This window comes from Carcharodon carcharias, chromosome 31 (genome assembly GCF_017639515.1).
Source record: "Carcharodon carcharias isolate sCarCar2 chromosome 31, sCarCar2.pri, whole genome shotgun sequence".
Classification (NCBI taxonomy): domain Eukaryota; kingdom Metazoa; phylum Chordata; class Chondrichthyes; order Lamniformes; family Lamnidae; genus Carcharodon; species Carcharodon carcharias.
In genome coordinates this window covers 9,215,921-9,242,433 of record NC_054497.1, presented here as the reverse complement: position 1 = coordinate 9,242,433, position 26,513 = coordinate 9,215,921, and the positions used below count along the sequence as shown (strand labels likewise).

The 26,513-nt window shown below is 44.5% G+C and overlaps 1 protein-coding gene across 1 annotated transcript in view; it reads left to right on the top strand.

The window, feature by feature from the left end:
- The window catches only part of LOC121271497 (SH3 and multiple ankyrin repeat domains protein 1-like), a 389,623-nt gene that overhangs the window by 209,499 nt on the left and 153,611 nt on the right, over window positions 1-26,513 (top strand). The window contains 1 exon segment of the mRNA XM_041177480.1: window positions 23,265-23,347. Within this exon segment, the coding sequence (XP_041033414.1) occupies window positions 23,265-23,347 (83 nt within the window).

Here is a 26,513-nt window from a genome sequence, read left to right as displayed (position 1 = left end):
GAATATTTGTGTCAGGATGTTGCTATGATGGTGAATATTTGTGTCAGGATGTTGCTGTGATGGTGAATATTTCTGTCAGGATGTTGCTGTGATGGTGAATATTTATGTCAGTATTTTCCTGTGATGGTGAATATTTGACTCAGTATTTTTCTGTGATGGTGTATATTTGTGACAGGTTGTTGTATGATGAATATTTGTGTCAGGCTGTTGGTGTAATGGTGAAACTTGTGTCACTATTTTCCTGTGATGCTGAATATCTGTGTCAGACTGGTCTTGTGATGGTGAATATTTGTATCAGTGTTTTCCTGTGGTGGTGAATATCTGGGCAATGATGTTGCTGTGATTGTGAATATTTATGAGGATGTTTCTCTGATCGTGAATACTTGTGTAAGAGCACTGTTGTGATGGTGAATATTTGTGTCAAGATGTTGTTGTGATGGTGACTATTGGTGTCAGGATGTTGGTGCAATGGTGCATATTTGTGTCAGTATTTTCCTGTGATGTTGAATATTTGCATCAGTATTTTACTGTGATGGTGAATATTTGTGTCAGGATGTTGCTGTGATGGTGAATATTTGTGTCAGTATTTTCACATGATGAATATTTGTGTCAGGATGTTGCTGTGATGGTGAGTATTTGTGTCAGGATGTTGGTGTGATGGTGAATATCTGTGTCATTATTTTCCTCTGATGGTGAATATATGAGTCAGGGTGCGCTGCGATGGTGGATATTTATGTCAGTATTTTCCTGTGATGGTGAATATTTGTGTCAGGATGTTGCTGTGATGGTGAATATTTGTGTCATGATGTTGCTGTGATGGTGAATATTTGTTTCAGGGTGTGCTGTGATGGTGAATATTTGGACAGGTTGCTGTGCTGGTGAATATTTGTGTCAGGCTGTTGCTGCGATGGTGAATATTTGTGTCACTGTTTTCCTGTGATGGTGAATATTTGTGTCAGGATATTGTTCTGATGGTGAATATTTGTTTCAGGATGTGCTGCGATAGAGAATATTTGTGACAGGTTGTTGCTGTAACGATGAATATTTGTGTCAGTATTTTCCTGTGATGGTGAATAATTGTGTCAGTATTTTCCTGTGATGGTGATTATTTCTGTCAGTATTTTCCTGTGATGGTGAATATTTTTGTCAGGATGTTGCTGTGATGGTGAATATTTGTGTCAGTATTTTCATATGAGGATGAATATTTGTGTCAGGATGTTGCTGTGATGGTGAGTATTTGTATCAGGATGTTGGTTTGATGGTGAATATTTGTGTCATTATTTTCCTCTGATGGTGAATATATGAGCCAGGGTGCACTGTGATGGTGGATATTTGTGTCAGTATTTTCCTGTGATGGTGAATATTTGTGTCAGGGTGTGCTGTGATGGTGAATATTTGTGTCAGGATGTACTGCAATGGAGAATATTTGTGATAGGTTGTTGCTGTAATGGTGAATATTTGTGTCAGTATTTTCCTGTGATGGTGAATAATTGTGTCAGTATTTTCCTGTGATGGTGAATATTTTTGTCAGGATGTCGCTGCGATGGTGAATATTTGTGACAGATTGTTGTGATGGTGAATATTTGTGTTACTATTTTTCTGTGGTGGTGAATATCTGTGTCAGAATGTTCTTTTGATGGAGAATATTTGTATCAGTGTTTTCCTGTGGTGGTGAATATCTGGGCAATGATGTTGCTGTGATTGTGAATTTTTGTGAGTATGTTGCTCTGATCGTGAATATTTGTGTAAGAACTGTGTTGTGATGGTGAATATTTGTGTCAGTATGTTGTTGTGCTGGTGACTATTGGTGTCAGTATGTTGCTGTGATGGTGATTATTTGTGTCAGGATATTGTTGTGATGGTGAATATTTGTGTCACTATTTTCCTGTGATAGTGAATATTTGTGTCAGGATGTTGTTGTGATGGTGAATATTTGTGTCACTATTTTCCTGTGATGGTGAATATTTGTGTCAGGATGTTGTTGTACTGGTGAACATTTATGGTTAGGATGTTGCTGTGATGGTGAATATTTGTGTCACTGTTTTCCTGTGATGGTAAATATTTGTGTCAGGATGTTGCTGTGTGGGTGAATATTTGTGTTACTTTTTTCCTCTGCTGGTTAATATTTGTGCCAATATATTGTTCTGTTGGTGAATATTTGTATCAGGATGTTGCTACAATGGTGAATATTTGTGTCAGTTGTTTCCTGTGATGGTGAAAATTTGTGTCATTTTTTTCTCGTGATGGTAAATATTTATGTCAGGATTTTGCTGTGATGGTGAATATTTGTGTCAGGGTGTACTGCGATGGTGAATATTTGTGACAGGCTGTTGTGATGGTGAATATTTGTGGTCAGGATGTTGTTGTGATGGTGAATATTTGTGTCAGGATGTTGCTGTGATGGTGAATATTTGTGTCAGGATGTTGCTGTGATGATGAATATTTGTGTCACTATCTTCCTGTGATGGTCAACGTTTGTGTCAGGATGTGATGGTGAATATTTGTGTCATTATTTTCCTGTGATGGTGAATATTTGTGGCAATATTTTCCTATGATTGTGAACATTTGTGTCAGGATATTGCTGTGATCGTAAATACTTGTGTCACTATTTTCCTGTGATGGTGAATATCTGTGTCAGATTGTTCTTGTGATGGTGAATATTTGTGTCACTATTTTCCTGTGATGGTGATTATTTGTGTCAGGATCTTGGTGTGATTGTGAATATTTGTGTCACTTTTTTCCTCTGATGGTCAATATTTGTGCCGGGATATTAATCTGATGGTGAACATTTGCATCAGGATATTGCTGCAATGGTGAATATTTGTGTCAGTATTTTCCTGTGCTGGTGAATATTTGTGTCATTTTTTTCTTGTGATGGTAAATATTTATGTCTGAATCTTGCTATGATGGTGAATATTTGTGTGAGGATGTTGCTGTGATGGTGAATATTTGTGGCAGGTTGTGCTGTGATGGTGAATATTAGTGACAGGTTGTCGTTGTGATGGTGAATATTTGTGGTCCGGATGTTTTTGTGATGGTGAATATTTGTGTCAGCATGTTGCTGTGATGGTGAATATTTGTGTCAGGATGTTGTTGTGATGGTGAATATTTGTGGTCAGGATGTTGTGATGGTGAATATTTGTGTCAGGATGTTGCTGTGAAGGTGAATATTTGTGGTCAGGATGTTGCTGTGATGGTGAATATTTGTGTCACTATTTTTCTGTAATGGTGAATATTTGTGTCAGGTTGTTGTTGTGATGGTGATTTTTTGTGTCAGTATTTTCCTGTGATGGTGAATATTTGTGTCAGTATTTTCCTGTGATGGTGAATATTTGTGTCAGGATGTTGCTGTGATGGTGATTATTTGTATCAGTGTTTTCCTCTGATGGTGAATATTTGTGCAATGGTGTTGCTGTGATTGTGAATATTTGTGAGAATGTTGCTCTGAACATGAATATTTGTGTAAAAACGGTGTTGTGATGGTAAAAATTTGTGTGAGTCTTTTTCTGTTCTGGTGAACATATGTTTTTTTTCATTCGTTCATGGGATGGGGCCATTGCTGGCTGGGCCATCTTTTGTTGCCTATCCCTAATTGCCCTTGAGAAGGTCGTGGTGTGCTACCTTCTTGAACTGGTGCAATCCAAGTAGTGTAGCTACACCCACAGTGCTGTTAGGGAGGGTAGTGAAGGAACGGCGATATATTTCCAAGTCAGGATGGTGTGTGACCAGGAGCGCAACTTGCAGTTGGTGGTGTTCCCATGTGTCTACTCCCTTTGTCCTTTTAGGTGGTAGAGGTCGTGGGTTTGGAAGGTGCTATCGAAGGAGCCTTGGTGAGTTGCTGCAGTGCATCTTGTAGATGGTACACACTGCTGTCACTGTACATCGGTGGTGGAGGGAGTGAATGCTTAAGTTTGTGGATTGGGTGACGATCAAGCGGACTGCTTTGTTCTGAATGGTGTCGATCTTTTTGAGTGTTGTTGGAGCTGCACGCATCCAGGCAAGTGGAGAGTATTCCGTTACACTCCTGACTTGTGCCTTGTAGATGGTGGACAGGCTTTGGGGAGTCAGGAGATGAGTTACTCACCGCAGGATTCCTAGCTCCTGACTTGCTCTTGTAGCCACAGTATTTACATGGTTAGCCCAGTTCAGTTTCTGGTCAACAGTAACCTCCAGGATGTCTATAGTGGGGGACTCAGCAATGGTAATACCTTTGAACGTCATGGGGAGATTGTTGGATTCTCCCTTGTTGGAGATGTTCATTATCTGGCACATGTGTGGCATGAATTTTTACTTTACAATTATCAGCCCAAGCCTGTATGTTGTCCAGGTCTTGCTGCATATGGGCACAGACTGCTTCAGTATCTGAGGAGTCATAAATGGAGTTGAACATTGTGCAATCATCAGCAAACATCCTCACTTCTGATCTTGTGATGAAAGAAAGATCATTGATGAAGCGGCTGAAGTTGGTTGGGCCGAGGATACTATCCTGAGGAACTCCTGCAGTGATGTCCTGGAGCTGAGATGACTGACCTCCAACAACCACAACCATTCTCCTTTATGCTAGGTCTGACTCCAACCAGCGGAGAGTTTCCCCCTGATTCCCATTGACTCCAGTTTTGCTAGGGCTCCTTGATACCACATTCGAGTCAGGATGTTGCTGTGATGGTGAATCTTCGTGTCGGGATGTTATTGTGATTGTGAATATTCGTGTCGGGATGTTATTGTGATGGTGAATATTCGTGTCGGGATGTTATTGTGATTGTGAATATTCGTGTCGGGATGTTATTGTGATGGTGAATATTCGTGTCGGGATGTTGTTGTGATTGTGACTATTCATGTCGGGATGTTATTGTGATTGTGAATATTCGTGTCGGGATGTTATTGTGATTGTAAATCTTCGTGTCGGGATGTTGTTGTGATTGTGAATATTCGTATCGGGATGTTATTGTGATGGTGAATATTCGTGTCGGGATGTTATTGTGATTGTGAATATTCATGTCGGGATGTTATTGTGATTGTGAATATTCATGTCAGGATGTTATTGTGATGGTGAATATTCGTGTCGGGATGTTATTGTGATTGTGAATATTCGTGTCGGGATGTTATTGTGATTGTGAATATTCGTGTCGGGATGTTATTTTGATTGTGAATATTCGTGTCAGGATGTTATTGTGATTGTGAATATTTGTGTCGGGATGTTATTGTGATGGTGAATATTTGTGTCGGGATGTTATTGTGATGGTGAATATTCGTGTCGGGATGTTATTGTGATGGTGAATATTCGTGTCGGGATGTTATTGTGATGGTGAATCTTCGTGTCGGGATGTTATTGTGATGGTGAATATTCGTGTCGGGATGTTATTGTGATTGTGAATATTCGTGTCGGGATGTTATTGTGATTGTGAATATTCGTGTCGGGATGTTATTGTGATTGTGAATATTTGTGTCGGGATGTTATTGTGATGGTGAATATTCGTGTCGGGATGTTATTGTGATTGTGAATATTCGTGTCGGGATGTTATTGTGATGGTGAATATTCGTGTCGGGATGTTGCCGTGATTGTGAATATTCATGTCCGGATGTTATTGTGATGGTGAATATTTGTGTCGGGATGTTATTGTGATGGTGAATATTCGTGTCGGGATGTTATTGTGATTGTGAATATTTGTGTCGGGATGTTGCCGTGATTGAATATTCGTGTCGGGATGTTATTGTGATTGTGAATATTCGTGTCGGGATGTTATTGTGATTGTGAATATTCGTGTCGGGATGTTATTGTGATTGTGAATATTTGTGTCGGGATGTTATTGTGATGGTGAATATTCGTGTCGGGATGTTATTGTGATTGTGAATATTCGTGTCGGGATGTTATTGTGATGGTGAATATTCGTGTCGGGATGTTGCCGTGATTGTGAATATTCATGTCCGGATGTTATTGTGATGGTGAATATTTGTGTCGGGATGTTATTGTGATGGTGAATATTCGTGTCGGGATGTTATTGTGATTGTGAATATTTGTGTCGGGATGTTGCCGTGATTGAATATTCGTGTCGGGATGTTATTGTGATTGTGAATATTCGTGTCGGGATGTTGTTGTGATTGTGAATATTCGTGTCGGGATGTTATTGTGATGGTGAATATTCGTGTCGGGATGTTATTGTGATGGTGAATATTCGTGTCGGGATGTTGCCGTGATTGTGAATATTCGTGTCGGGATGTTATTGTGATTGTGAATATTCGAGTCGGGATGTTGTTGTGATGGTGAATATTCGTGTCGGGATGTTATTGTGATGGTGAATATTCGTGTCGGGATGTTATTGTGATTGTGAATATTCGTGTTGGGATGTTATTGTGATGGTGAATATTCGTGTCGGGATATTATTGTGATGGTGAATATTTGTGTCGGGATGTTGCCGTGATTGTGAATATTCATGTCGAGATGTTATTGTGATGGTGAATATTCGTGTCAGAATGTTCCTGTGATGGTGAATATTTGTGTCAGGATTTTGCGGTGATGGTGAACGTTGTGACTTGTTGTTTCTGTGGTAATAAATGCTTGTGTCATTGTATGGATTTGCATGTTCATGTTTTTGTATCATCTTTTAAGTTAGTGAATATTTTCCTGCCCTCGTTTAATCTGTTGCCTGGCTTTATGGCATTTTATTAATATGCAGAGTATTTTATGTTAGCAATGATTTATTGTGTCTTCCTGCATGTGGTATCAGGATGTTGTTTGGTGTGAATGTTTATCACAGTCACTTTTGTGAATGTCCCTTTTTGCTCTTCGAACTTTGATGTTCTTTATTGAGTTCATAGTTGTGTTACCCAGAGATGGATAGGAACTTTTATACCTATAGCACTTTCTCCTGTTTTTCTCTTCCTCCCCTTTTCTCTCTCTCCCTGTATCTCTCTATAATCTCCCTTCTCTCTTCAGTATATTTCTTTCTGTGCTTCTCTGTTTGTTCCCACGCTCTCTTGGTACTTCTCTGTCTGGCTGTCTCTTTCTCTCATCTCTCTGGCTGCCTCTTTTTGTTCCTTCTCCCATCTTTTTCCTCCTGTCTGTCTGTCTCTCTCTCTTTAACTCGTCTTATAGTTTCCTTTCTCTCTCTCTGTTTGTTTGTCTCTATCTCTGTGTCTATCTGTCTCGCTCTCTGCCTCCATTACTCACTCTCATTCTATCTCTGTCATTCTGTCTACTCTCTCTTTCTCTGCCTGTCTCTTTTTCTCTGTCTCACTCTCGTCTTCTGTCTTTTCCTTGGTCTCTATCTGTCTTTATGTATTTTGCTCTGTCTCTCTCTCTCTCTGTTTCTCGCTCTCTATGTCTCTCCCTGTCTCTGTCTCCCTGGCTCTATGTATCTCTTTCTCTCTCTCTCTGTGTCACTCTCTGTCAGTCTCTCTCTCTCTCTCTCTCTCTGCCTCTGTCTGTCACTCTCTCTGTCTCTGTCTCTCTTTCTGTCCCTGTCTCTTCCTCTTTCTCTCCGTCTCTCACACTCTGTCTCTCTTGCTGTCACGCTCTGATCTTTCTGTGTCTCTTTCTCTGTCTCTGTCTCTCTTTCTGTCTGTCTCTCTCTGTCTGTATTTATGTATTTCTCTCTCTGTCTCTCTGTATTTCTCTCTCTGTCTCTCTCTCTCTCTCTCTTTCATCTAATAATATTCATTAGCTTGTGCTTTGCTGAGCTGCTGGTGATGCAGTCAATCTTTCTCAGTCCCCCTGATGGGATCCCTGCCTATAAGAAGGCTTTGCGTGCTAATACGGACAGGCAATGATGTGAGTAAGCCCTGTGTTGGCTCAGCTGGTTAGTGCTGCCTCTCCTGCTGGCGTCTCTCACACGCTCCACTCTCACTGAACCAGACTGGTGGCAGCACTCGAAGAAGCGGTAGAATGTTGGACCAGAGCTCAGTCTCTGTGCAGAGGGCTGAAGTACAGACATGGCTTTGGGAAACGGAGGGATGCTTTCTCAGTTCTCCTCCAGCTGGCCTGCCCTGGGTCCACGCAGGAGAAGCATATGGTATATCTACAGGTAAAGATATTAATGCAAAAATGCACGGAGGCTTCTCTCTGGACCCTGACAAGCAGCATGCTTAACTGTATGAGGGCAAGGGCCCTGCTTTTGCAACAGAGGCCTAGACTCTCCTGCAAAGACCTGTGACTAACACTCCACTCACTCGCTTATTTATCCATTGATTACTTTCATTCATCTCGTCTTCAGCACACCCTCCTCCCTCCCTCCCTCCCTCGCTCCCTCTCTCTCTCTCTCTCTTCTCCCTCTCTTTCTGTTTATGCCCAGCCTCAAGATCCACCCCCACCCCCTTCCCCACCCCCACCTCTCCCCCCCCCCCCCCCCCCCCAAATTCAGAGCCTGCGTCGCAGAGCTCTGCATGCACATTAATAATCTGAATGAATGCATTGGGTTTTCATTGATTGATCATTCACCAGAGTGTTTGGCAAGTGAATAGAGGGATTAAACAGAAAGAGGAGGAGGGAGGGGGTGAGAGGAGGTCGCCAAGAGAGAGAGAAAGAAAATAGGCCTTTAGGCTGGCAATAATTTAATGATTAAAAAGCAGACCGTAACAGTGTTTACTGCGCACGCGCGTGTGTGTTTGTGTGTTTGTGTGTATTGTATGTGTATATAAATATGTGTGTACATGTGCATGGATTTATATATGTGTATTTGTCAGAAAATGTGCACTTGTGTATGTATATGTGTGTGTTTGCATATGTGTTGTGTGTGTGTACGTGTGTTGGGTGTGTATATGTGTTGTGTGTGTACGTGTTGGGTGTGTATATGTGTGTGTATGTACATGTGTTGGGTGTGTATAGGTGTGTGTGTGTACATGTGTTGGGTGTGTATATGTGTTGTGTGTGTGTACGTGTCGTGTGTGTGTACATGTGTTGGGTGTGTATATGTGTTGTGTGTGTGTACATGTGTTGGGTGTGTATATGTGTTGTGTGTGTGTACATGTGTTGGGTGTGTGTATGTGTTGTGTGTATGTACATGTATTGGGTGTGTGTATGTGTTGTGTGTGTGTACATGTGTTGGGTGTGTATATGTGTTGTGTGTGTGTACATGTGTTGGGTGTGTATATGTGTTATGTGTGTGTACATGTGTTGGGTGTGTATATGTGTTGTGTGTGTGTACATGTGTTGGGTGTGTGTATGTGTTGTGTGTGTGTACATGTGTTGGGTGTGTATATGTGTTGTGTGTGTGTACATGTGTTGGGTGTGTGTATGTGTTGTGTGTGTACATGTGTTGGGTGTGTATATGTGTTGTGTGTATGTACATGTATTGGGTGTGTGTATGTGTTGTGTGTGTACATGTGTTGGGTGTGTATATGTGTTGTGTTTGTGTACATGTGTTGGGTGTGTGTATGTGTTGTGTGTGTGTACATATGTTGGGTGTGTATATGTGTTGTGTGTGTGTACATGTGTTGGGTGTGAATATGTGTTGTGTATGTGTACATGTATTAGTGTGTGTGTACATTTGTGTGGTCTGTGTATACATGTGTTGTACATAGGAGAGCACGTATACTACATGGGTGAACATCATGTTTCTCGTTCAAGCTCCCTCAGGCAGCCAGATGCGAGCGTGTCACTGATGAACTGTGGACAGGTTCCTATGAGGATAGGCGAGTGTACTTCTGCCCAGTGTGTTCTGTGTGAAGCTGTCACACTGAGCTTTGACCCTGTCCGTTGGTGTGCTGCCATGTGAGGTGATCATATCTGGTCCATCATCCGTGTGTCTTCTGCATGTGTGCAAAATGTGTGGCCCATTGATAACTGATTTACTTACATATGCATAGCAATGAGGTGGGAATTGCAAGATCCCAATCCCTGGATAGCCCATTAGCTCATGCTCTAACTCACACTAAGTCTCATTCACTCCTGTGCTTGGTGAGCTACGTTGGCTCCCAGTTTAGCAACGCCTCAAGTTTAAAATTCTCATCCTTGTTTTCAAATCCCACCAGGGCCTTGGCCCCTCCCTATCTCTGTAATTTGTTCCTCCAGCTCCATTACCCTCTGAGATCTCTTGCTCCGTCAGTCATGGTCTCTTGCACATCCCTGATCTTAATCACTCCACCATTGGTGGTTATGCCTTCAGCTGCCAGGGTCCCAAGCTCTGAAATTCCCTCCATAAACCTCTCCGTATCTGTCTCCTCCTTTAAGACGCTCCTTAAAACTTACCTCCTTAACCACGCCTTTCCTAATCTCTCCTCCCCTGCCTCGGTGACAGGTTTTCTTTGGTCATTCTCCTGCCGGGTGCCTTTTTCTACTTTAAAGTCGCCATATAAATGCAAGTTTTAAAAGATCCCACAGTAGAAGACAGACAGGGGGTCCCTGTTCTGCTGCCTAGACAATGACACCAATGCAGATTAACTGGCCATTCACATTACTGGATGTATGATCTTGCTGTGTATGTATTGGCACGCCAAGGCGAGTTACAGTGGGGCAGTTTGCTATGTTTAAGGTGCTATATAAATGCGAGTGATGGCTGTCATTATCGGCTGACACTCAAAGTCTTCAGATAAGTGTTGGCTTCCAGTTAGACTCAATCTGTGTGGTTCCATAAGCAGTCACCCCTCCCCTCATCCTGCACCCCCCCCCCATTGCCTTCATCCTTCATGCCCCTTGCCCTTTATCATTATGTGTTTGATAAATGTAACAGTGGAGGACAGAACTATCCCTGCCGATGTTTGGCTGTGGAATGTGTTTTTAAGTGTCAGCCATGGCTCAGTTGGTAACGCCCTCGCCTCTGAGTCAAAAGGTCACAGGTTCAAGTCCCACTCCAGAGACTCAGGCACAATAATCTCAGCTGACACTCCCCGTGCATTTCTGAGGGATTTATTACCCATCCCCCATCATCCTTGAAAATTGGTAGCGAGCCACCTTCTTGAATGCAACTGTCTTGCTTGGCCACTTGATGGGGGCAGTTAAGAGTCCAGTACATTTTTGCTGTGGACCTGGAGTCACAAAAAGGCCAGACCGGGTAAGGATGGATGATTTCTTTCCCTAAAAGGACATGGATGAACTAGTCAGGTTTTTATGACAATATAGTAGTTTCATGGTCACCATTACTGGTGGTGGTGTGTTCCAGTTCACTCAGGGAGTCCATGGCAACATGCACTTCTACATGCACATTGTAGCCTGGAGCTATGGATAGTGATGGTAGAGGCTCCAACATTCTTTCCCTCACACAGCTGACCAGGAATCTCTCCCGCTCTTACCTGCGTTGGAAGGATACTCAACCTGTTTGGCCACATTGTGAACACACCTTCCTTGGCCATCAAGTCCTGAAGTGGAACGTGAACCCAAAGCTTCTGGCCCAGAGGGAGGGACGCTACCCACTGCACCGCAACCCTTAATGATTCGAGCTTTTAATTCCAGATTTATTTATTTAATTGAATTTAAATTCCCCGGTTGCTGTGGTGGGATTTGAACTCATATCTCTGGATCATCAGTCCAGGCCGCTGGATTACTAATGCAGTAACATAACCATCATGCTACCATCTCCTTATGTGGGCAACATGAATCGTCAGCCACTGTTTCCTTAGAATTGGAGGCAGCCTCGCCTTCATATTGTTTTCTAAAATTGTATTCTAAAAGCAAATGGTCCAATTATAAACATCAGGGGCAACCACTAATTCCCCTGTGCCCTTCCTGCCCTGCACATGTTGAAGCTTGGAAACTGTCCCAACTTGCTAAGCAACTGGAAATGCTTGAGGACCCCCTTGGTTGAATTGCCCTTGAGGGCTGAGGGAAGGGGGATTAGGCAGTGTCTTCTGCCTGTGAGAATCTGACCCTTCCAACCCCTTCAGTGACAACAATCTACACTTACCCCATGTGTGCAAGTTGAATAAATGCCCGGATACTTCACAGGAGAGACGGAGGTGGTCGGGGGGGGGGTGTTGCTGGAGGGTGGGGTGGGGGGGTCGGGGCTGCTGTGGTGTGGGGGTAGTAGGAGTGGGCACCAAGTAGCTACTTAGGGAGCTTGGAGGGTTTGACATTTAAGGTGGATTATGAAGGCTGCAGGAGGCAGGGAGGAGGGATTCTTGGGGTGTAGGGAGAGGGTAGGAGAGCAGTAAGTTAGGGCTCAAAGGCCATTGTCCAGCAGAGTGGAGTTTAGGCTAGGGAGAGGGATGATAAACAGTCGGTAAACGGACACGGTCCGAAGAATGGAGGGTGAAAGCTATGAAGACTTTGAAGGGGCCTGACTGAGAGATTTGGCGGTGGTGGGGGGAGGGAGTAAGATACACATGGGATAAGGGTGGGGGGGTGGGGGGTCAATGTTAGGGAGGTGGAAAGAGGTTATCTCGATTAAAGAAAAAATCTTGCATGCACAAGTCACCGTTCCTGACCTCAGGAATTTTTGAAGCGCTTTTTGAAGCACTGTTTGGAATGTAGTCAGTATTGTAATGTAGGAAACGCGGCTGCCAATTTGCGCACAGCAAGATCCCACAACATAGAAACATAGGAAATAGAAGCAGGAGTAAATCACTCGGCCTTTCGAGCCTGCTCTGCCATTCGATATGATCAAACAGCAATGTGATAATGACCAGATTATCCGTTTTAGGGACGTTGTACTCGGCGGGGGTGGGGGTTGGGGGGGTGGGAGGGTGTGAGGGGAGTGTAAATATTGTGCAGGATACTGGGGAGAGCACTCGCAGTTCCTCTTTGAAATGTACCACGGGATCTTTTATGCTCACCTGAGAGGGCAGACAGGAGGTTGGCTTAATGTCTCGTCCAAAAAACGACACCTCCAGCAGTGCAGCACTCCCTCGGTCCTGCACTGAAGTGTTAGCTTAAATTGTTGTGCTCAAGTCTCTGGATTGGGTCTTGATCCTGTGACTTTCTGACTCAGAGCTGGGATTGCTACCCACTCATACAATTAAGTAAACTAAGCACAATTTGTCCACCTTGTGCTGTGTGAGTTCTCCAAATCCAGATCTTAGTTAAGGCTGGGAGTTAATCTGGAAGCTCCTGTTAGCTTTCCCAAAGATCTATTGGAAAAAGGGCACCTCTCAGTGCCATACTAAGCTACGTGTATCATAAGGCCTTAGGTGTGAGTGCTGCAAAGCAAACCAATCCTTACTCAGGGCTACATTTGAGGCGTAATGGTTACCTTTGGTATCTCTGGCCTTTAAGGAAGCAAAGATTCCCTCTCTTGATTGTTTGTCACTCTGGAAGGTCCAAACATCAGGGCTTGTGGTGTGAGGACAGGAGGCAGCCGGCCTGTGACTCCAGCCACATTTAGCAGTCGGCCACCATTCAATATCTTGGCCCAGGCGTGGGACACTCACAGGGAAACTTGCAGGTGGTGGTGTTAACATATGGCTGCTGCCCTTGTCCTTCTAGGTGGTAGAGGTCGTGGGTTTGGAAAGTGCTGTTGAAGGAGCCTTGGTGAGTTGCTGCAGTGCGTCTTGTAGATGGTACACACTGCTGCCGCTGTGCATCGGTGGTGGAGGGAGTGAATGTTTAAGGTGGTGGATGGGGTGCCAATCAAGCGGGCTGCTTTGTCTTGGATGGTGTTGAGCTTTGTTGGAGTTGCACTCATCCAGGCAAGTGGAGAGTATTCCATCAAATTCTGGATTTGTACCTTGTAGTTGGTAGACAGGTTTTGGGGAGTCAGGAGGTGAGTTACTCACTGCAGAATCCCCAGTCTCTAACCTGCTCTTGTAGCCACAGCATTTATATGGCTGTTCCAGTCTAGTTTCTGGTCAATGGTAGCTCCTGGGCTGTGCGGGATAAAGCAATAGTGATGCGATCTACCACCCTGGTAGTCACATGATACAATGATAATGGAGTTGTTGACCAATCTCAGTGATGAATGAGTCTACAACAGACCCAGACATGAGGTGAGCTCTCCAGTGGTGCAGGGTTTTGGGAACTATATGTCAAAGCCCCCACTTCTTTCAAAGTGCCACTCGCACATCATGTCTCAAATTAATCATATATCGGATCCCAAAAATAAAAGGATCAAGAACAAGAGGGCACAGGTTTAAAGTGAAGCAAATGAGGTGTGAGAACAGCGAGTGGTTCGGGCGCTGCCAGGAAGTGTGGTGGAGGAAGGTCCAATTGAAGGATTCAAGAGGGCATTAGATGATTATCCCTTTTTCTTTAAAGCGCCACTCACCACACATCATGCCTCAAATTATTCATATATTTGATCCAAAATATTATTTTTGGGATTAAATCTATCTAATTTGAGTGAATCAATACTAACTGTTTCCACTTCTTCCTTGCAGAAAGCTTGTTCCATAGAGTGACCACTTGCTCACTGCAATATTGTTTAAGGTCACAAGATCGTAAGAAATAGGAGCAGGAGTAGGCTATTCAGCCCCTCGGACCTGCTCTGCCATTCAATAAGATCATAGCTGATCTGATTGTGGTCTCGACTCCACTTTCCTGCCTGGACTCTCTTGTAGACCAAAATTCGATTTAACTCAGCCTTGAGTATATTCAATGTCTCAGTCTCCACTGCTGTCGAATTGCAAAGAACGACAGTCCACTGAGAGAAGAAATTCCTCAGAATTTCCAGACAGAGAGAAGGGTGAGGTGATTCATTTTAGTCGGAAGAACATGGAGAGACAATGTCACATTCTGCTTTCTTACCTTAATGCCACCATCAGCACCTCCTTTAGCCAGTACCACTACCATTAACATCCCTTTGTCCTTTTCTTCATGACATCTTTGCCAATCTCTCCTTTGTCCTCACCTATCGCTGGCATTCTGCCCAGCTTCACCTGCTCCATCCTCCTTAAACGGTATAAATTTCATCACATTTTCACTCCTCTGTAGCTCTGAAGAAGAGTCATACGGACTCGAAACGTTAACTCTGTTATTCGCTCCACAGATGCTGTTAGACCTGCTGAATTTTTCCAGCATTTTCTGTTTTTATTTCAGATTTCCAGCATCCGCAGTATTTTGCTTTTATCTTTGTATAGGGCACTAGTTCGACCTCAGCTGGAGTATTGTGTGCAGTTCTGGGCACCACACTTTAGAAAAGATGTGAACACATTGGAGAGAGTGCAGAAGAGGTCTGCAAAAATGGTTCTAGGGATGAGAAACTTCAGTTATGAAGATAGATTGGAGAGGTTGGGACTGTTCACCTTGGAGAGGAGAAGGCTAAGAGGAGATTTGATAGAGGTGTTCAAAATCATGAGGGGGCTGGACAGAGTAGATAGGGAGAGACTGCTGCAGCTCATAAAAGGATCAAGAACGAGAGGGGCACAGATTTAAAGTGATTTGCAAAAGAAGCAAATGTGGCGTGAGAAAAATACTTTTTCACACAGCGAGTGGTTCGGGTCTGGAATGTACTGCCTGGGAGCGTGATGGAGGCAGATTCAATCAAGGTATTCAAGAGGACATTAGATGATAATATGAATAGAAATGATGTGCAGGGTTACGGGGAAATGGCAGGAGAATGGCACTAAGTTATAATGCTCACTCGGAGAGCTGGTGCAAACACAACGGGCTGAATGGCCTCCTTCTGCACTGTGACAATTCTGTGATCCTTCTTCTCCGTTTTAAATGGCAGACCCTTTATTTTTTAAATGGTGCTCCCTAGTTCTAGATTCCTCCACAAAAGGAAACATCCCCTTGATATTTACCCTGTCAAGACCCACACAATCTTATCTGTTTCAGTGAGATCACTTCTCATTTTTCTAAACTCCAATGAGTATAGGCCCAACCTACTCAACCTTTCCACATAAGATAACCCCTTCCTCCTAGCAATCAGCCTCGTGAACCTTCTCTTAACTGTTTCCAACGTAAGTATGTCCCTTCTTATGTAAGGGGACCAAAACTGTACACATCACTCCAGGTGTGGTCTTACCAATAGATACCATAGATTCATTGTGAAATAGCAGTCACTCACTCCCTCCGCACATTGGAAGCATAATTTGTGTCTGTATGTCACTGCTGGAGGACTGTTTGGATCCTTAGGCCTCCCCCGAAATTTGGAACACAGCCAGTACTGCCCCCTCCCTGCCTTTGAGTCCAATACAGAAAATAACTGAGGCCTTTAAGATAAATTCTACGGGCTCTGTTAGGTGTGGATACATGCAGAAGTCTGGGCAACAGGCAATCTTGCACTCATTTCTAAAAAGGTTAATATGGAACATGAGGTGGACATTGAGCCTCTCAGCCTGTTCTCATTTGGTTAGATCATGGATGATCTCTATCTTGACTCCATCTACCTTGATACTTTTACCTAGTAAAAACAAAAATCAAAAGAAATAGGAAAGAGGCCCATAGACCCTGCTTCGCCATTCAATCAGATCATGGCTGATCTGACTGTGGCTTTCACAGCATTTTCCTGCCTGTAGATATTAAAGATATCAAGGGCTACGGAGATAGCGCAGGAAGGTGGCATTGAGGTAGAAGATCAGCCTTGATCTAGTTGAATGGTGGAGCAGGCTCAAGGGGCTGAATGGCTTGTCCCTGCTCCTATTTCCTATGTGCCCCCATAGACTGTATATGTGGTAAGCATGGATTCACTGCAGGTCTTCCAAGAGAGCAGGCCAAGTTCCTGCAAATGGAAGGTATCTCAGCTTTTGAACATAGCCGGGTTAGTTGTGACTAGTGATTTGAACTTTCACAGCCTACCAGAGCTTGCTATTGTCTTCAGGAGTTGGTCTAAAGCAATTTTTTTCTCTATTTTTTTAATGGCGTGTGTTGATTACACCATGATGCGTTGGGACAGTCTTAATGGACTAGTTGTTTTTTGTTCATATCCTTTCTCATTTGTTTGTGGAACCTGTTATCAGTATCTCCATAGCAATATCATGTATATAAGCAAAAATAATTCATGAAAGTGAGCTATATTTTGGCCCTTAAGTATCCTAGCACACGAGGAATGGGATTGCTCCATGGAGATCTGGCATAAACTCAATGGGGTGAATGGCCTCCTTTTGTGCTGTGAATGACTCTATGACTCTATAGCCCTTGGCTCCCTTGTAGATCAAAATTCTGTCTAACTCAGCCCTGAATATATCCAGTGACCCAGCCTCCACTGCTTCCTGTGGGAGAGAATTCCGAAGACTAACAACCCTATAAGAGAAAAAAATTCCTCCTCACCTCTGTCTTAAATGGGAGACCCCTCATCTTTAAACTGTGCTCCCTAGTTCTAGATTCCCCTGTGAGAGGAAATTTTCTCTTAGCATCTGCCCTGTCCAACTCCTTCAGCATCGTATGTTTCAATAGCATCACCTCTCATTCTTCTAAACTCCAATAAGAATAGGCCCAACTGCTCAGCCTTTCCTCAAGCCAACCCCTTCACCTCAGCAATCAGCTTAGTGAATCCTCTCTGAACTGCTTCCAATGCTAGTATGTCTCTCCTTACATAAGGGGACCAAAACTGTGCACAGTACTCCAGGTACGGTCTCACCAGTGTCCTGTACAGTTATAGTGAGACTTCCCTACCTTTGTACTCCCTCTCCCTTGCAATAAAGGCCAACATTCCATTTGCCTTCCCAACTACTTGCTTCCTGACATCACCCCTGAACAGCCCAGCTCTAATTTTCTGGACTCCCTATCTGAGGAAATAATTTCTCTTTATCTATCCCATCAATCCCTTTTGATCATTTCAATCACTGCTTGAGGAAGCTCCGCATTATTTGTCAAAGTAACGTGGGAGCAGAGGAAAAGCTCCTGAGAACCCGAATCTTGCATCTCTCTCAATGGGAAAGGTGTAACTATTTCAGGAGCCAGTTGGATGCTGCCAGAGGATTGAAATGAGTGAAAGTGAGGAGTTTTCTCTCATCGGTGCTACTCTCACAATCTGTCCATTCCCTGTGGCCAGAGAGTCAAGTTTCTTATTCACAGGGTGGGCGTTCCTCGCTTTCCTCGTCTGTGAGATTGAAACCCTTGCATTTGATTTTAAAATGGCCCAGACTGGAGATTTAACTTTAAGGCCCATTGCAGAATAGGTACACAAAATCTGAAATGCAACAGGAATGTTGGGGAAGAGATAAAAGATCTTTTCTTGACATGAAGAAAAAATTCTTCCCTCCCTCCCACAGTAAGTGTGCACCCTCCTGTTTCCTCCTTCCCACAGAACGTGTGCGCTCCCCTTTTTCCTCCCTCCCACAGTAAGCGTGCACCCTCCTGTTTCCTCCTTCCCACAGAACGTGTGCGCTCTCCTTTTTCCTCCCTCCCACAGTAAGCGTGTGCTTTCCTGTTTCCTCCTTCCCACAGAACGTGTGCGCTCTCCTTTTTCCTCCTCGCCCACAGAAGGTGAGCGCTGTCTCTTTTTCCTCTCCCCAAAAGATTTTGCACCCCACCCCCAACCTCCTCACAAAGAATGTGCATTCTCTTTTCTTCCCCCTCTTGCAAAAGGCCTTGTCTCTCCTTTGCCTTCTCCTCTCCTAACTAGATGCAGTGCTAACTATCCAGAGATTTCTACCAGGTGTCAATGGATAGTGATCAGGAACAGCCAGGAGCCTGGACTAATTCCCCATATGGGCTTAATGAACCTGAGCCCCATTGTCACATCCCACACCAGACAATTCATTGTACGTTGGAGGGAGCTCTTCATCCTTCGTTACTGGAAGTACACTCACTTGGAAAACCTGGAGAAAGTGCTTGCTCGGAGCCAAACAAGCAACAGCACAAGGACATGTCAGGCCAAGGAGGACCTGCCGACCCAGTCCAATGACATGAGTAATTGTTTTATGTACTTGGAGTTATCAATGAAATGAGCAGATGCACCCATTGCATTGACTATGTTCAAAAAATGGATATTAGGCAGAGTGGAGTGGGGAATTTTTAATGCTCTGTCCTGCGATCCCAGAAAGGATGGTGGAAGCAGATTCAGTTGTAGAATAGAGAATCGGGTACTCATTTACAAAAGAAAAGTTTTACAGGTTTATGGGGAAAGGGTGGAGTTGAACTATGGATAACCCAAAGATCTGGAACGAGCATGATAGGCTGAGTGGCCTCCTTTTGCTCTGTATGATTCAATGATTCCTAATGCTAAAGGGAATAGAGGGATCTGGGTTCAGTATAGAAGCAGATGGGCTGAATGGCCTTCATTAAAGGTGCCCAAGAATGGTCCCAAGGATAAGGAACTTCAATTATGAAGATTGGAGAAGTGGCTGTTCTCCGCACAGAAGACAAGTTTCAGGGGAGACTTGATGGAAATACTCACAATTGTGAGGGGTCTAAACAGATTAGATGGGGAGAATCTGTTCCCATTGGTGGAAGGATTGAGAACCAGAAGAGACAGATTTAAGGTTGTTGGTAAAAGAATCAACAGTGACATGTAGAAAAGCATTTTTTATGCAGCGAGTGTTTGGGATCTGGAATGCGCTGCCTGAGAGTGTGGTGGAGGCAGGTTCACTCGTGGCTTTCTAAGGGAATTGGATAATTACCTGATGAGAAAAACAAATTAGGGCCACAGGGAAAAGGTAGGGGAGAGGGACTGGGCGAGTTTCTCTTGCAGAGAGCCAGCACAGATATGACAGGTTGAATGGCCTCATTCTGTGCTCTAACCGTTTTATGATTCTACTGCTCTCAACCTCCCGAATGTTGTACATGAGATGTTTAATCCAACAATAGAGACAGGGACCAAGGCAAGTGGCCAACATTTCATCGCCATATATTTCATCGTAAATTCCTATGTCCACAATTATAATGGAAACGATATGTAAACATCAAGCAGTAATTACACCATTTCACCAGTGAGGGTGCTATAGCTCTTCCACTGGAGGTGAGGGCACTGTAATGGCAGTGTGAGAAGTTTTTATTGGCATTTTCCATCATAAATGTAGACTTAGGAAATTATAATGGAGTAAACGTGAATACGAAAGTTGTGTGGATGCAAGATTTTTAATATTGATAGCTAGCTGTAACAGGTATTCAGGCTAGAGTACAAATCTTTGTTGTGCTTTGTCATGCATGCTGTCATTTTTCTCACTTTCTTCTGTGCACTGGAAAAGAGAAAGTCATAGGGTTTGCAAGAAAGAGCGTCTACTTGTGAGTTGAAATGGAACGTTGCCAGTCCGAGAGATAGAAAAGACTTGCATTTATGCTAACCCCTAAACTCCTCAGAACACTTCATAGCCAACACGAGCTGACAACCTTTTGAGATCCCAGCAATCCTCCAATCCTATCCTCTTGGGGGAACCTTGATCTTTGGCAGATGTCACCCTCCCAATGATGTTTCACGCAGCTGACCATCCTTGATGGAGAATTTTTTGCTGTTCATTCTTTGGGATAGGGGCATCATTATTAATTATTGCCCATCACTAATTGCCTCAAGATGATGGTGAGCCACCTTCTTGGACCACTGCAGTCCAAGTGGTGTAAGTACATCTACAGGGCTGTAAGGGAGGAAGTTCCAGGATTTTGACCCAGTGACAGTGAAGGAACGGTGATATATTTCCAAGTCAGGATGGTGTGTGGCTTAGAGGGGAACTTGGGGGTAATGGTATTCCTATACATCTGCTGTGCCTTCAAATGCCTGGGCCCGAGGCTCTAGAATTCCCTCCCTATACCTCTCCACCTCTTTTTCCTCATTTAAGACACTCCTTAAAAATGACCTCTTTGACCAAGCTTTTAGCCATTGGTTCTAAGATCTCCTTAAGTGACTCGGTATCATGTTTTTATTGGATAACTACACTGGTGAGATGTCCTGGAGCATTCTGCCATGTTAAAGGAGTAGTATAAATGCAGCTTGCATTAATATAGGGAATTTGTGGCAGCCAATTTTCACACAGCAAGATCCCACGTGCAGCAATTGAGATAAAAGGAGGAGATGGCAATACAAGGTAAAGAGGTGTGGAAGTTACGGAAAGAAGGGGAAGTGAGTTTCTATAGCCCCCTTCACAACCTCAGGGTGGCCAAAGCACCTTTCAGCCAATGAAGTACTTTTGCAGCACAGTCACTGTTGTATTGTAGGAAATACGGCAGCCAATTTGCACACAGCAAGCTCCCACAAACAGTAATGTGACAATGACCAGATCATCTGTATGAGTGAGTTTAATTGAGGGATAAATATTGGTCAGGACAACTCGGACAGCTTCCCTGTTGCTCATTGAAATTATTCCATGGGATCCTTTGTGTCCACTTAAGAAGGACCTCAGTTTAATGTCTCCTCTGAAAGGCTGCACCTCAGATAATGTAACACTCCTTCAGTCCTGAGATCGAACTGCAGCACCACACAGAACAAAGCAGCTCATCCGTCATCTTAACCATTCACTCCCTCCACCCCCGACACTCAGTGACAGCAGTGTGTGTACCATCTGCACAATGCACTGCAGCAACTCACCAAGGCTCCTTCAACAGCACCTTCCAAAGCCGTGACCTCTACCACCTGGAAGGACAGGGGCAACAGATGCATGGGAACACCGCCACTTGCAAGTTCCCCCTCCGAGCCACACACCGCGCTGACTTGGAAATACATCACTGTTCCTTCACCCATTCATGGGCCAAAGCTCTCTACTGAGCAACATTCATCACACAGACTGCAGCTGTTCATGAAGCTGGCCCAGCAACTTCTCAAGATTAACTAGGGGTGAACAAGAATTGCTAGCAATGCTCATATCGCAAAGAATGAATAGGGAAAAAAAATAACACCGCCTAAAACTCACAAGTCAAGCGTGGTCACTTGGGCGAGGCATAAGATGCCCATTGGCACGCATGGAAATAATCTCTAGCTTCAGTCGGTGCCTTCAGGAGAAGGTGAGAAAAACAATGAGGCACAAAAAAATCAGAATCTCAAACCTTTTTACTTTAAATTATTTAATATTTAGCATCCCCTCAAGGCATCATAGGGCCCTCCCAGCCTATTTCTGTAACCTCCTCCAGCTGTCCTCCTCTTCCCCCCTTCAGGTATTGGGCCCTAAGTGACCATGGACTTCCACTGGATTGGTCCATGGTTGTGCTTGGCAAAGTACTGCAGTGGTTTGCCATTGCCTTCTGCAGTGTGGCTGACCAGGGAACTCTCCCGCTGTTACTGCCTGCCATCAGGTGTATTGGAAGGATTAATAGGCTCATAATCAACTTGTTTGGCCATGTTATGAGTGCACTTTATGTGCCTGTCAGGTCCTGGGTGGGACTTGAACTCAGTGCTTCTGGCCCACAGGTAGGGATGCTGCCCACTGCACCACAAGATCTGCCCCTCCAGCCATGGAATCCTTTGACTCATTGTCAAATCTTGTTTGATATAAGCTTCTGGGACACACCTTGGGATGTTTTACTATGCTGAAGGTGCTACATAAATTCAAGTTGTTGTTGTTAACATTGGGACCAAGCAGGATGCCAACCAGTGGGGAGAAAGCGAGCGAAAGTGGGGTTTGACCACCTTGTCAATTCATTTTCATGCTTAGAGTTGGCATATTTTGCAAATCTAGAATTGTAGAGACTGATGAGATTCTAGTGGTATCAAGCTTCACGTTTAGACATCCCTAACTGACAGAATTTGATTTTTTTTTTAATCCTTTCATGGGATGTGGGCATCACTGGCAAAGCCAGCATTTGTTGCCCATCCCTAATTGCCCTTTTCAGAGGACAGTTAAGGGTCAACCACATTCCTGTGAGCCTGGAGTCACGTGTAGGCCAGACCAAGTAAGGATGGCCAATTTCCTTCCCTAAAAGGGATTAGCGAACCAGATGGGTTTTTAAGGGCAATCGATGATCGTTGTCATGGTCACCATTAGTTTTATATTCCAGATTTATTGATTGAATTTAACTTGCGCCAGCTGCCGTGAATCCGTGCTCCCAGAGCAAGAAGCTGGGCCTCTGGATTACGAGTTCAGCGACACTACCATTCTGTCTCCATGTCCCCCTGACTGATATAGCATATTGTGAGGTCCAAGCACTGTGTTACATGGGCCTCTCTGCTGCCTTCTCTATTGGGGAGGTGTAAATAAAGTTAGTTCATTCACGGGTTGCCTGCGTGAATCCGCTTGGCGAGTCTTTCTCAGTACAATTGAAATTTTTAATCAGTTGTTGAGTGAAGTTGGGAGGCACTGAGTGACTGTGTGTGTGGAGGGGAGGGAGAAAATGGTCTGTTTGTGAAATCTATTTTTGGGCATATTCAGCTCAACTTTTGGAAATTCGAAATAAAAATTAATTGCAGACAGGGAGAGCGGGTTGGAGATAAATCAGGTTCCCACTTTGAAAGCTGATGATCAAAAGCCAAAGTGACCTGGCCTGGGATTCAGGTCCCTGCCTGTGGATTGAGGCAGGAGCAGATGGAAGGGGAATATAATAAATTGCTTTCTGGAAGAGCTGTAATGCCTGTTTTTATTCCCTCCTTTTGCAGTGACTACATCATTAAAGAAAAAACAGTCCTACTGCAGAAAAAGGACAGTGAAGGATTTGGATTTGTGCTTCGAGGGGCGAAAGGTGAGCTTCATCAGTGCAAGTGTGTCCTCTTTTGATATGGCGCATTGAGTTGGCAAAGAGAGGGGCAGTTCTGACTTGTGCAGGACTGAGCTCCGGGCTGAACCTTAGTCTGGAGTGGTTGTTGCAAAGATGGGCAATACCACTGATCAGTAGAATAGGCACAGAATCATAGCATGATCCAGCAAAGGAGGAGGCCATTTGGCCCACTGTGGCTGTGCTGGCTCTTCGAAAGAGCGATCCAGTTAGTCCCTGCTCTATCCCCTAGCTCTACAAATTTTTTCCATTTCAAATCTGCTTACCAGCCCTTCTGTCACTGGAAGGAGTTTCTCCTTAATTACCCTTCATAATGTTGCACACCTTTGTCAGATCACCCCTTACCCTCTCTGCTCAAAAGAAGACAATCTCAGCTTCTCCAGTCGCTTTGGAAGGGAAGTCTTGTGGCGCAGTGGGTAGCGTCCCTGTCTCTGAGCGAGAAGCTGTGGGTTTGAGCCCCACCCTAAGACCTGATGGCCAAGGAAGGCGGGTTCATAACCTGACGTAACAGGTTGGTTATCAGCCTGGAAATCCTTCCAACACACACCAATGGCAGGCAGTAAGAGTGGGAGAGATTCCTGGTCAGCCATGTGATGGGAAGAAAGTTGGAGCCTCTACCATCACTATCCATAGCTCCAGACTACAACATGCAAGTAAAAGGGCAGGTTGCCATAGCAACTCAGACTCCCTGAGTGAACTGTAACACACAGTCCCATTGCATACATCTTCCAGCTTCTCTAGCCTCTGAAGTCTGTCATCCCTGGTCCAATTCTTGTAAATCTCCTCTGCACACTCTCCAAAGCCTTCACATCTTACCTGTACGTGGTGCCTAGAATTGGTCAGTGTACTCTGGTGGCGGGCGGGGGGGGCAATCAGTGTTTTTGAAAGGGTTGGCATCTTGACAGACTTCTTCGTAGGTTGGTATTAGCCACCCACGTTCCACTGGTGTAGTGTTATGGGCAGGATGAACAGAAGTCTCGCACTGCGGCACTCCTAGGAATTACCAGCTGTGACTAGTGGCACGGTCCTGATCATCCTGTCCACCGTCACCACCATCTTCCACCTCCTGTGCTGCCCTTCACCCTGGCGGATCTAGAAATGGGCAGGCATCACCCTTCCTTGGCATTAAGGAGGTTGGGCAGAGCGTTGAACACTTGTGGCACTTTGCAAGGTCACTATGGCAATGGGTCAAGCGCTCAATCAGTAACCTAGCATCGGCAAAATGGGGCTGCCTTCCCAAGGTGAGAGGTAAGCTCCAAGCGCCTCCTTACGAGCGCCAGAGATTTTCCTTTGAGTGGGCTGAGGTTGGTGAAAACCCTGAAGGTTCCTTTTCCGTGGGAGGAAATTCTTGATCCAAATTGCACCAATTCATTCTGTATGGGGATGGAGTGAAGGTAAGGCTGCTGCTAGAGTGGGCATCAAGTGACATGACGAAGGGGTGTTTTAGGGTTCCCTATGTACGTGATCAAAAGGAGAAAAACATAGTGTAAGACGGCTAGTTTGAGCCCCTCACTAACATGAAAACATAAGAAATAGGAGCAGGAGTAGGCCATACAACCCTTGAGCCTGCTCCACCATTCACTAAGATCATGGCTGATCTGATTGTGGCTTCAACTCCACTTTCCTGTCCATAACCCTTTATTCCCTTGTCAATCGAAAATCTGTCTAACTCAGCCTTGAATTTATTCAATGACCCAGCCTCCACTGGGGAAGAGAATTCCAAAGACTCAGAGAAGAAACTCCTCCTCATCATACTAGGTGGGAGATCCCTTATTCTGAACCTATGTCGCCTAATTCTAGATACCCCCAGAGGGCAAATATCTTCTCAGCATCTACCCTGTCAAACCCCCTCAGAATCCTGTTTCAATAAAACCACCTCTCATTTTTCTATACTCCAATGAGTATAGGCCCAGCTTACTCAAGCTTTCCTCATTACCAACTGCTTCATTACCAGGAATCAGCCTCGTGAAACTTCTCTGAACTGTTCCCAGTGCAAGTGTTTCCCTCATTAAAGAAGGAGACCAAAACTGTACACAGTACACCAAGTGCACCCAAGAGCTCTGGAAGGGCGGTTGCAAAAGTGCCACTTTTAGATATCAGAGAGTGGGCCGTTGAGTGTGGTAGATAATGGAGAGGTAAGGTATAGGTAACTGCCCCACTGAGGTCCACGGTTCTTATCGTGGGGTGGGGTGGAGGTGGCGGGGGGGAGGGTGGGGCGGGGTGGGGGGGGACGGGTGCAAGGGAGCTGGTAGTCAGTGCCAATATCACCTCCCTGCTCTGGCACAAGCACTAATTCTGGATGGTTTAAGTTAGAGACCGTTTATTCTGCCTTCAATGCTGCCACTCAAGTGCATGGGAGTGAATGAGTAAGATTGGCGTTTCTCTTCTCTGGCTTTATGCCAGGCAGCTGCTGCGGGTGTGTGTGAGTAGCCTTAATTCTGTAGAAATGCAATAATAATAATGTGAAGAAATGAAGTGAGGTTACTTTGAGAAAAAAGCTGTGATGTTTACTTCTTACTTCTACTGTCTCTACTCACTTGCTGAAGGGCATGGGCTCATATGGTTTTATAAAGGACATTACCAGGTAATTTTAGCTCCTCACACTGGCTTTGCATTGGATTTACACTAGTTTTAGACTGGCTTTACACTGTCTTTACACCACTGTTGCTGTGCAAATGCAAATGAGAAGACCAGGAAACTTCTGATAGAGGGAGCTTTACTCTATATCTAACCCCGTGCTGTACCTGTCCTGGGAGTGTTTGATGGGGACAACGTGGAGAGAGATTTACTCTGTATCCAACCCCGTGCTGTACCTGCCCTGTGAGTGTTTGATGGGGACAGTGTAGAGGGAGCTTTACTCTGTATCTAACCCCGTGTTGTACCTGTCCTGGGAGTGTTTGATGGGGACAGTGTAGAGGGAGCTTTACTCTGTATCTAACCCCGTGCTGTACCTGTCCTGGGAGTGTTTGATGGGGACAGTGTAGAGACAGCTTTACTCTGTATCTAACCCCGTGCTGTACCTGTCCTGGGAGTGTTTGATGGGGACAGTGTAGAGGGAGTTTTACTCGGTATGTAACCCCGTGCTGTACCTGTCCTGGGAGTGTTTGATGGGGACAGTGTAGAGGGAGTTTTA